Here is a 12,757-nt window from a genome sequence, read left to right on the forward strand (position 1 = left end):
AAAATTAATTCTATGAAAGTTAATTACTTAGAAATGCTACCGACTTACATAAGTTATTTCAATAACTTATCTACCCAGTTATTTTTGTCGAAGTATTTTACTCTTTATATTTTTAATAGGCACATTTTTGTATGAAGTTATACGGATCCAATGGTGGGCAACACGATCAAATTTGTATAATAATGAATAAATAAATAAATATATAGTTCAAACTTGTTGAAGTTAACTGTCACTTATATATCACACAGTGTCCTAACGTCTAGTTCTACAACCGATCAGTTTATTTGGAGAAATTTAGTTTATTTGTGTTGGTTAAAGTTGAACGATTGGTGTTTGGTTGGGCTATTTTTTAATTTTAAAATTCCTGCATGTTAAAGTATTTCTCTAAGTACAGACACATTAAACAACAATTGGTTATCAGTTTTGAATTCGCTTCTGACAATGCCATTTTTGATGTGGACTCCTCGCGCTTTCACTACTATATTTGCCAATAAGAAGAGCTTCTCCTTCAATGAAAGATTTTGTCACTTGTATTTTAATCAGGACATTTTTATTCATTGCCAAATGAAAGCAACGGAAAATAAAAATGTAAATGTTTGCAGTAGATACAGGATTTGTAGATTCAAGAAGCGACATGTTTTTAATGATTTACTATGACATTTTTAATGAAATATAATGTGCATACATGTATGAAAATCAAATGTTTTTAATAAAAATAAAATTAAGTACATTATGATAGCATATTTATTTTTATAATTGAAAAATATTTGTACTTACTGAACAAATTATTATCCTTACCTTTAACAGTTGCGTATGTTTATAAAATATCTTTAAATACTACTATAATAATAATAACAATTTTTTAAATTAAAAATGTCAACTGAACACACATTACAACACCTTAACCTCATAGTGATCACTTAACTTTTCTATGACGAAAATAATTCACTTAATTAATCGTATATTTCGGAATAAAACCATATATATATATATATATATATATATATATATATATATATATATATATCTATATAAACATTGTAATTTGATTCAACAGATTTTTATTTAAGAGATATTATTTATATTACAATTTTTAGAAAACGATTAGGGAAAAATTAAATGATTCATTGAAAAGTAACCTCTAATTTCTTTATAGTGTAACTGGGCTAACATATTTTATTTTATCTATTAAAACAATGGCGATAAATGTATAGTATATAATTGCTAACATACTGTAAAATAACATTTTAATCAAATGTTATAACGAAAGATAACTATGGACTGTATAAAAGCGGACCAAAAATAAACATGTTGAATAACGTGAAAGATAAAATATTAGTGCTTCACGTTTTATATTTTGCCCAGCTGTTCGACCATCCTCCAGGAGCGACGGTGTCCTGTCAAACCGACTTCTTCTTGGACCGTCCTGAGACCCCCATCTACGTGCCCTCCAAGACTGGCAGAGATGCCGAGACCCAGATTTATCCTGGAGAGGTGAGCGTTCGGGCGTAATAATAATAATTAATTTACGTTCTGAAATTTTGGTAAAAATGAATTATTTACTTAGAGACTATAATTGTTTTATTATATAAACACATTATAAATAGGGTATTTTAAAATGAGAATATTAATAAATGTTTTGTAAATACTTTTAATAATATTAATAATAGGGATTTATTTTATTAATGTAGAAAAATATTACTTTTTGAAGATGATGAATAATTAATATCTTGGCCATCCAAAAAGCAACAATTTACTTTCATAAATGACTGTTAGTGTTACTGATATTATGTTAATAACAGTCGTTAAGAATAAAATAAAACACTGATAAATCACCGCTTTGTTTGAGAAGTCAAAGTAGTCAACTTTATAAATAAATGTATATTCTAATATAGTTTCATATTATTTTACGTAAAATAAAATAATATGATTAATTACTACAGTTTTCAATGGAATGCGCTGTGACCTACTATACTGATGAGAATAGAAGGACTGCGCGCAGGAAGTACCGGTACGAAGTCTGTAGAAGTGACAAAGACACAACTGTCGCCGTTACGTCTCTGTGATATCGCAGTATCTTGTGATGTCTCTCTTATTAACATCGATTGTGTTGTGATGTACGACTTGTTCGCCACTCTGGCGCACTATTCAATAATCAGCGTTAGCGCAAGCACACCATTTTGCAACACCTTCCCAAATTACTAAAGCATTCCTGTCTCTGAAAATAAAGAATAAAAATCATATAAATAAAATAATTCAAGTTTTCAAAAGATTCATCAAATATTCTAGTCCAGAAACAATTAAAATATATACACATTTTCTCAGATATTCAGACTACCTGAGCATGTTCGCAGACTGTGATAATATGATCTCCTGTCCAAATTTTGGTCTCTACCCCACTGGCCATTTCCAGTTATAAAATGCTGTAATCTATATAAATTGTGAATATTTAAAATGCACAGACATTTATGTTCCATCATGTTCATTTATTCATTTCCTCATGAATAAAAATGCCTGCGTTATAAAGCTTTTGAAAAATTCGAACTGGTCTTTTAGTTGCTAAAATAAATGTACCACTCTCATGGCAAACTTATGTATTCTTTAAAATATCTCAAAACGGGGTTGTGTTGTAATGGTAAATATAAATGGTATAGTTTTGTTGTGAATCCTAGAGAGATTAAAACATGCTTTCCAAAAACATTGTTGTAGCTGTTCCACTTCGACACCGAAGTTCAACCCATCCTGGAGGTGCTGGTGGGGAAGACCGTGGAACAGGCGCTGGTGGAGGTGATGGAGGAGGACGAGCTGGCGGCCATCCGCGAGCAACAGCGAAGGTCAGCAGGAACAGGATTAATTTATATTAAATTTGGTAGTTTTGTACTCATGGGTGGTCAAATTGAAGATTAACTCTGATCATTATGTATGACTAGATCATACCTCATAAATAACAAGGTTATTCACTTGTGACTTTTTTATTTTGGCTAAAACAGATTGAATGTATCTTTTACCATGATTATGAGTGCGCGCATACAGTATGAAAGCCCCTAAACGAACCCTTACTTTTCACTTGAGGTTTTATTCGCTATCTCTCCCCGTCTATCAAACGTTCTGCTCTGACAATATCTTTACACTGCTCATGGAAGCTACACTTTTTCCTCAAAACCTAATGCAAACTCAATAAAAATTTATGCATAATTAAGTAGAAATTTTAAGATGTAAAATTAGTTGAATGAGCATGAGTTTTAAAAAGTACTATTGGTAAGAAAATAAGTCTTGCAATTAGTAATTTCAACAAAGTCACAAAAGCCTAGGCACGGAATCTAATGTTGAAGCACGTCACGTATCATTTTAGACGTCTGAGAGAGCTGATCAAAATTCAACACAAAGATGTCATTATTCAGAGGATAAATAATAATAATAAACAAAGGACCAGTGGATCAAAAGTTTATTAAATTCAAAAACTTCGTACCAAGAAAAAGGATGTAAACCTTCTATTTGACCTTAAATTGTAACACAAATTTTAGATAACCGCATTTCGTTCTAAATAAACACAGCTCATCTCATTATTTCCATATGTGACAATTGTTAACCTATGCAAGACACTGTTACTATATCTTCTTATTTCTGGACACTCTTTCTAATTTTCTAATAATAGTCTTCTAATGTTTTTTCACATTTCTGAAATTCCTACATAATTATAGAGGTCATAAAAATCTATGTTAGAAGAAATTTCACTCTTCTTCCATTATTTTTACTTCTTTTCATACCTATTTTTTATCTAAGTTCTAGACTATTTTTGTTCAGCCTAAGCTATGACAGGTTTCTTATTTTTGTTTCTTTTCAGGTACAAAGAAATCCGAGCTGCAGAAAAGGCTGAGGAACAAAGACTGGAAGAACAGGAAAGAAGAAGGCGTGAAGAAGCGGTAAGAGTTAAAATTATAATTAAAGATAAGTTATAGTGAACTTTTTCACAAGTTCCATGATTTAAATGTATAAATTTATTATATACTTCGATCTTTGGTTTATTGCATCAGTCTCCAGGTGATAATTTTAACGATGGCTGCCTTAAAATGGGTTTATTGTACTTTGTTCTCATGAAGAGAAAGCTTTATTGTAAAATTCGGACCTTTCTACCACAAAAGCGTTTAATGGGATTTCCTCCATTATTAGCTACTAGGAAGGAAGATACATTTGTTTCCTTTAAAACCATTTTATACTCCATCTTTTTGTCAATTCATCACGTGACGTTCTCCCTGTGTAAAAGTAACTTCAACTGAAGGAGGTTTTGGGTAGTAAGGAAGAACTAGGATTATAAAGTACTCTCTTACACGTAATGACCAAAAGAATTTCGGCTAGGCAGATTGCAATAGATCAAGAGTCAACTGTATTGATACAGCGTTGATTTTTGCACCATAGAAACGTTTTGCGTCTTTTTTCGTCGTCACGTTTTGGAAAATATTTCAAGACTAAAACGCATTTAAATGCCTTGGAATTTATAACTGAATCTTTTTATAGTTATGGCGGTTTATTGTTGTTTTTGTTGAACAACATACGAAGGCCGCAGTTACATCCGTCTCGGACAGGTGACCGAGTATTATATAGGTATTAACAAATAAGGACTGCGGCTGGAAACAGGCAGTTTCACACACAAGTGCAGAGGTTAAGGACCGGCCAGGTTCCGCCCTGTTAGTAGACCTCGTACGATTCCTCAATCAAAACAGCATAATTGTTGTTTGTAATTTTATCCTCAAGAGATTAGTTGTATATAAAGATAAACCATGAGAAAACGCCTGGACTGGACTCCAATCAGCTTATGGGTATATTTGAACCATTTTCTTTCCCTTCTTTTCTCCTTCCTGTTCTTTTTTTTATGTATGGTACCCTCCCCACCTGATGAAGCGGTTGGATTGCAATCCTCAAAACGCTGTGCTACACCTTTTGTAACCTGCAACAATGGCAAATGTCTAAAATCCTGTTATCCTCCCTAACCTTCCATTGTCAATAACAAACTTTAAACAAAGAATTGTCGTATTTATTTTTTTGAGAGCATTCCCAACCGAATAATAGATTTAGTAGTCGACTAATCAAGCCCTCTTACAGACCATTCACTCAGAGCTACCATGCTCGTTATTACATGTTCGTTTTCGGCTACATAATCGAAGAGATATAACGACCATTTCTAGTTTCTACGAATGATGTGTTGCAGGCGAAGCGCGTGGAGGAGTTGGAGCTGACGAACCGTATCCGGTTGGAGACGGAAGATCGCGTGTCTGCAGCGGTGCTGACCCAGGGGTACCTCACAGACCTGCTGCCTTCTGTGCTCGAGGGGCTCAAGGAGGCAGGGTACTTCATCGATGACATCAGAGAAGGTCAGCAGAAAACTTCGTATAAGCTGTTTTGTAACTAAATATAACAATGAATCATTCTGTTTTTGTATTGTTCCAATATAGTATTATTTTTATAATCAGAACGCTTTAAGTAAGATACACCCACTTAAAGGTCAGGAAAATTTTAAATATTTGCTGTTTCTCCACAAAGAATTGTACTCATTCCTACAAATATTAATTGCAAATATGGTGGCAAATATTATTTGTGGCCATTTGTAAATTAAGCCTACTGGAAAACCCGCTGAAGATACGGATTTAAGGATCTTAGATATTTATATAAAATCCGATCGAAGGGAATGAAACTGTTTTTGTAAAAAAAAGACACATTTACTTAAAGCACTACCATTAAATAAACATTATTTAGGGTCATTCATAAAATACCGAAGATTTTAAATATATACATCCAGCCGTTTATTCTTTAATTTGATTAAAAATTAGGAAATCTTTTGCTATTTCCCTGGCTCAGAGAGTGTATTTTTAGAGACCCGTAGATATGAAATTAAGAAATATAACTAAAGCACCTCAAAATCATTCAATTAAGTTCAATGTCCAGTTGTTCAATACTTCAGTTAAAGATTTGAAAAGCGTCATAGTTCATTTATCTGTAATTAAACTTAAAACTGTTGCTCTCTATTTATTGACTGGTTTATAAAAGCTACTTGTTTCGACAGATAACTTCATGTATTGTGATGTTTACAGACGTGGAAGAAAACTTCATGTCGTGGTTGATGGGTGAAGTAAGGCAGGAGATGCAGCGTATGGTCGACAACAGGGATCTGCTCTCGGGTACGTTCTAAGGACTTGTTGTAGTTATGTGTCTCTGTATTGGTTAGTCTATACTGTGTCTTCTAATGTAGCAAATAATTATTTTAACTTTCCATATTGTCACTTTAAATGTAACAATCTTATAAAGTAACAAATTTATGTGAGACGAGAAAAAGTTTACCCTTTCCATAGAACTCTATCGATCTAGGTGTTATCCAATGAAGATTTTTGTAATTTACAGTGGTTATTCGGACAGACGTTTTTCTGGCAGTGTTAGAAACATCGAAGCACCCGCTGGTGCGGGTGATTTCCAACACTTGTAAAATCTTCTTAAACTTCCCCAACAGTTTTTGAAGATATCACACTGAAAAACATCTTCTAAACTACTTTTACTACATAATAGGCCTACATCAAGATCTATTGAAATATTCATTTATATTTTTACTGCGGAAATGGAACGTAGTGTTAAATTTTACCAACGTGTGTTTAAGTTTATAGCAATAGAATTAAAACAAGAACTGAATGTAAGTATTCAAGCCCAAAATCAATACTAGATGCTTATTTATAGCAGTAACTCATTCGGCAATAACCAGATATCATCAGCACGTATTTTTGGAATTAAAACGCGTTTATAGAATTAATTATAATTCATCTAATTGTTCACTTTATTGAACCAGATTTGATGGTGAAACTAGCTCTGTATTTCCTGTTTACTTTTGATTATTCTTCTTACCTAGTAACTTTAATTTATCTCATTCATAGCTACCGTTGTATTATTGGCTGAGCGTTAGCGAAGCTATCATTTGGAGGATTGGACATTTTTGTATGTCATTACATAGAATTTGGCGGAGCATTAAAGAATATTTCTACTTTTGTCTTATGGGTAACCATGTTGACAACGATAACAACAAAATAATTAATACAGGTACATTTGTAAACAGAGTATAATCATACAAGACTTTGACTTGTGAAATATTACACATATTAGTACACTATCCCAACACATTTAATACTTCTGGTGACTATGAGAGTAAACTTTTTCCTAGAGTAAAATTAAATAAATAATAGAGTGAAAAAAAACAGTATTAAAAGTCAGTGATATTTTAGCGAACTCTTGCGTTTTAGTACCCTCCCTAGTTCACCGGGGCTTTACTTATTGAGACACTAACACAAATTTAATCTGAATGTATTATATACGAAGAAATTTTCAGAAACTTTTTATCTGCAGACATGAAAATTTGCATGAAACTTAATTTATACATTGACAAGAATGGGGTCTATGATGGTGCATTTTCAACTATGGAATGTGGTTGAGCGTCAATGTAGTCCTTCGCTCAGTTGGCTAACACAATTTCTCTCGGCTTGGGGATATAAAAATTGCTTTTTTGGTATGATTGTCTGCTTATTTATCTAGAGGACAGATAGAGATTGAAATTTGTCATAGACTCTTTTGCATACAACAGCGAAGCCCATTACTCACACGTGGTGTAGTATACGAGCTCTTTCATTGTAATTGTATTGGGCGATGAGAATTCATCATGAATTTCATGCTATTCCAATATCGTATGTTTTATTTTCCGTTGTATGTCTACTACATTTGCTCGAAATATCATCGTCAGGAACACTATATAATCAACAATGTTATTATGCAGAAATAGTGCGGGAGATCCTGGAAACGAGGGCGGAGGTGTACCGCGCCATGGCCACGGACAAGCCAGGTCCTGGCAGTGACGAGGAGCCTACTTCCACTCCGCTGCCGGGCGTCTCGTCCGTCGTGCTGCACAAGGATGGTAACCATATTTCAACTATTTACGTTCATCATTTTCATTAGTAATAATTTACTTCTAATTAAATATTTATTTTCTATTACAATTAATTGTGTTTTGTTTGATTTAAGGGTGAATGTTCACTTGTATCATTGCTCTCTTGTTTATCGTCAACATTTCCCCGTTCACACTGAGTCGAACATTTTAACACACAATCTTGAGATATTTTGGATACGCTATGAACCCATCTCCAATCTACAGATGCTAAGCAGAAACTGGCAGAACCATTAATACAAATCTGCCTATAAAGGTAGTTGGAGGAGTACAGAGTTATATTCCAATTGTTTGATGCTTAACGAGAAGTGGCGAAGTTATTTTTCTTATCAGTAAAATTTCAAACAATCAGAAATCAGTTTTGAACCAAACTTCTTCTGTATCAAAGGCTGCCAGTTCGTTCATAAGCTTATGCTGTTTTCTTTTGTTAACGTCCTTTTTTCTTAATCGAAGATTAATTCTATTCTCTTATATCCTCGGATAATACAAAGTAATTTCAGAAAGTACACTTTTGTTTTGTATCCAAATAAAGAAACGATATTGATTTATTTATATACACGGCTATGCACCATTTTACAAAAAACAATACATGTCTCAGCTGTTTGTGACAATATGAAACATAGATTAATATATTATAATATGCAACAACTATGCCAGTATGTAAATGTTAAAATATTAATAACAAGTTATTGATAGTAAACCAAGATAAAAAATAACAATATATTACTCTAATATCAGTAAAAAACAAAATTAATAACAGTGTTACACTTCAAACAACATACATATGTGTGTAAGAGGAAAAATCAAAAATAAAACTCTAACAACAACAAAAATATTAAGAAAACACAAATAAACCTCAAACAAGAACAATATACTCGTAAATAAAAAAGCTTACATGGTAACCAAAATATTACCAAAGAAACAGCCCAGGCATAAGTAACTATTAATTACGCTGTATGATCAGAACAACATGAAAATAATATAACAATATTATAAATATAACAATAATAAAAACAATCTGCACTGGGAAGATGCCGTGCAATAGTGAAAAAACAGAGATTACTATAACAAGTCACTTAATAGTGTAATGACAACACTGCAAAATTCTTCTTAAAGACTTCCATGGATGAGCCGAAGAAATCATTGGTAGAACATCATTCATTTCCAGTTCTCATTAACCTTATGATGGTGCTGTAGTATTGGTAGTTTGTCCGAAAGTGTCGCCTGGCAAACAATTAGCATTACGGGGAACGTTGAAGTCGATTTGATTGCTGATTATTCATAATGATAGCTCAACCAATCGCAGTACAGCTCTAAGCCCCCCCCCCTGCTTTTATAAGTGGACTTCGATTTATCACTTGTACAGTTGGGCTAATTCAGATAGAGAGAATTGGAAATTTTCAAGAATTTAACTTTATTAAACGTTTCAAAACGATATGAACCGGAAAACTTAGCTAATAGCTGAAAAAGGTCACTTAAGTATAAGAACTAAGATTAAATGCGATTTTTGTTAGTTATTCATTATGTAACGGAATTTGTTACAAATGAATTTTATTTCGTCACAACTCTCGGTGATAATTACATTGAATTCTATTTTAAACGCATTATAAAATGCATGTTGTTTTTTTACTTGTCAGTGGCATATATTATATTATTTATAATGTACATATTTTGTTAATAATGTTCATGATGGTTCTAGAAAACACTGAAGAGACTGATGAAACAGGTGAAACCAAACCTAAAGAAGAGACTGAAGTTAGGCAATCTGCAGGAGACGACGAACCGACAGCTGAAAGCTAAAATGTAAGTTTTCTGCATGAAGTATAGTTCAAATAAAGTTATTATCTTCCGAATATTTGAATAGTTTTAAACAAAAATAACAGGATTGATATTTCATTATTCCTTGTATAACTACGAATCTGCCTGCAACGTGTAACCTTCCATGGAATTTTGTTAATAATGTTGTACATATATGTGTGATTCGGTCTATATATGTTTCTGTAATTATTCTTAAGCTATTCGCTACTTAGAATGCTGAAACAAAAAATGGAAAGACGACTTCTATATTTAGGCATGCACAAGTTGGGGCGATATAGTTATTCTTAAATTACTTGACTCTGCTACTTATTCAAAATCAGTTATATGACCTATTAATTAGCAAACCCTAACAATAACATGATTTTATTTATGGGTACTAAAAATACATGAAATAACTTATTTCTATGTTGTCATTCACGATACATAACCAGCGAAAAATAATTATCGCACTCTCTAGGGATATAAATAAATAATTACATATTTTGAGATCAAGGTTGTAATTAGCTAAACTTTAACAAAGCCTATTATCACAAGTGGGGCTTCTTTAACAATTTTACTTTTGTTTGTCCGCCTGCCTGTCTGTTTGTATGTTTGTCCGCACAATATCTGGAATACGAACTGAACTATAGACTTCAAAATTGTGCATAAAGCTTCATCTTAATATGAGGAACTCTGAGTTCGATGATGGTGCATGTCATTCCATAGTATAGCTGAGAAAGTGTACCGATTGTATTAAATAATAATTCTGGGGTAACTGGATTACCGGTGGAAGGAGTAGGCCCAGATGAATGATAAGGACTGGACTATAACAAAAGAGGCTGCTATTGGCGAGGCGCGCAGTGTTTGATAACGAAATTGAGAGGTGGGGTGAGGTAGACGTGCCGTACCCCCGTCTCAGTTAATCGGAAGTGATTGTAACGAGTAGAGTTGAAAGTGCTTAGAGTAAATCTTTTTGCTAATCGTCATCGAACCTGCGGATGCTTTCAGCAATTTTTTGATTTATTAAATCTCTAACACTGTAGAATTTTTTTATTTTTAAATCTCTAACACTGAAGAATTTTTGATTTATTACATCTCTAACACTGAAGAATTTTTTGATTTATTAAATATCTAATACTGAAGAATTTTTAAGTGTCTAACACTGAAGAATAATTTTTTTAAGTACGGTAAAGTAAAGAAAATTAGTAACAAAATAAAAATTTAATTTTGAAGATAATTGAAAGTGAAGAATTGCCAGATCAGATTAGAGTGTGAATGTTTGAATTTTGAAATTTGAATAAAAGACAAGCTGTAAGAACTTTGTGCATTTTTGGGAGTGAAGAATATATTACAAGTTTGAATAATTTAAAAGTCATCAAGAAGTTTTTATTTTTATTTTTATTCCAGTAATTATTTTTAATAAGAAGTTTTATTTTAGTTTGAACTTTATTTATTTCAGAAGATTTACTTTTATTTTTAAACCTTCACAAAAGTTTATTTTAAATTTCAAAGCTAACCTCTCATGTGCCAGTAAAACGGTACAAAAGGATTAGCGAATGTTTTTAGATTCGTCTTATGGGTATCATGATTGTAATGAAAAAATAACTAATTACATACATTTCTAAATAAACTCAATACATCCACAAGAGATTCAAATTGACATACAGGTAGCCTAACTATCTCAACACATAGATCATTTTACAGTGACTTGGTGTGTAGACCTTTTTAGAAACCCGATTTACTAAAACAAATATGAATGTATCATGTGGCAGGATATGTAGAGAAAGATTTCATATCTTGACTTTAAATTTTGCATAACATTTTATTTAAAAAATGAGTCTTACGGTGTGGCATTTTTGTGTAAACTTTTTGTATCATTGTTTGTATGTGTGTATACCTATCGCAGGACATATCGAAAATGAAACGTGTTAATTTTTTTATTTTGCATGCAACCTTAACTAAGCCAGTTACGTACTTTTACCTTGTATTATTAAATAACTATTAAGACTGTTATGAATCTTTGTTATAATAACTTGAATACTTGAGTAGTAGTACAGCGTGTGCTACACTCGTCTTACATTGTAAACATAACAGTTTTGAGTCTTTGAGATTGTCTCACAAAATACCAGACCAATTGTTTTTTTAAATATTTTAATGAACAGTGAGTTTTGAAAAGCTAAGTATCCTACTCATCGTTATGAAATTTAAATACCAGCATTAGTTAGTTACTTGTAAAGTTACCAGCAAAACGCCCGGGACATCGCGGTCAAAGGGCGTTACTATGGCGTGTAGTAGAGTGAACAGGTCAGAATACATTATTTAAGAACCCTGATTCTGATAAGACATAACCTAGTTACTAGTTTCAGTTACGACACAAATACATCTATAACATATTAGTCTCTCGTACACAACGTGTTGAACAATTCTTTTTCGCTCAAACAACTAAATTTCTGAAATATGATTTCAAATCGTACAATTTTCAATTAAAAAATAATATCATTATTATAGTTAATTTACGAGTATTACTATTAGATTTCCAAAAATATCTTAAATAATTGTAAAAGAAACACTTGCTGACTTATTTAGTTTTTGTTTACTAATTTGTGAGTGTGCTGAATACCGATTTTGAAAGAAGACAGTTAATTGAGTAGGTTTGTATTCGAAGTAGGTGTCCATGAAGTATACAACCAATATGATTCCACCAAAGAGGGTGGGCCTCTTTAACTATGGAGTGAGTTATGATAAAACAATGTTTAAAATTAAGTATTTTGGTGGAAGAGACTAAAATGGGAGTTCGTAGGGTTTTATCTCACCAAAATCTTCAATTTGGGACATTTCCGAACGTGTCATTTCAGTTTTGAGTTACACTTCAACCAAATCAAAGAAAGCTAAGTTATTCTGAAATCCATTTAAAAAATTCTCAGATGATATATATATAAATTCCCTGATGATACTTGAGAATCCTCCCCCGTTTGAAAGTTAAGGGGG

At 32.3% G+C, this 12,757-nt stretch overlaps 1 protein-coding gene across 2 annotated transcripts in view; it reads left to right on the top strand.

Moving 5' to 3' along the window:
- The window catches only part of LOC124357152 (radial spoke head protein 3 homolog B-like), an 80,379-nt gene that overhangs the window by 45,445 nt on the left and 22,177 nt on the right, over nt 1-12,757 (top strand). For both annotated transcript variants that reach the window (XM_046808654.1, XM_046808653.1), the window contains exons 4-10: nt 1,366-1,494; nt 2,710-2,834; nt 3,845-3,923; nt 5,207-5,369; nt 6,087-6,173; nt 7,805-7,942; nt 9,672-9,775. In XM_046808654.1, the coding sequence (XP_046664610.1) occupies nt 1,366-1,494; nt 2,710-2,834; nt 3,845-3,923; nt 5,207-5,369; nt 6,087-6,173; nt 7,805-7,942; nt 9,672-9,772 (822 nt within the window). In that variant the 3' untranslated portion in view covers nt 9,773-9,775. The remainder of the gene's footprint in view (nt 1-1,365; nt 1,495-2,709; nt 2,835-3,844; nt 3,924-5,206; nt 5,370-6,086; nt 6,174-7,804; nt 7,943-9,671; nt 9,776-12,757) is intronic.

The sequence above is a fragment of the Homalodisca vitripennis genome, chromosome 3 (genome assembly GCF_021130785.1).
Source record: "Homalodisca vitripennis isolate AUS2020 chromosome 3, UT_GWSS_2.1, whole genome shotgun sequence".
NCBI lineage: Eukaryota > Metazoa > Arthropoda > Insecta > Hemiptera > Cicadellidae > Homalodisca > Homalodisca vitripennis.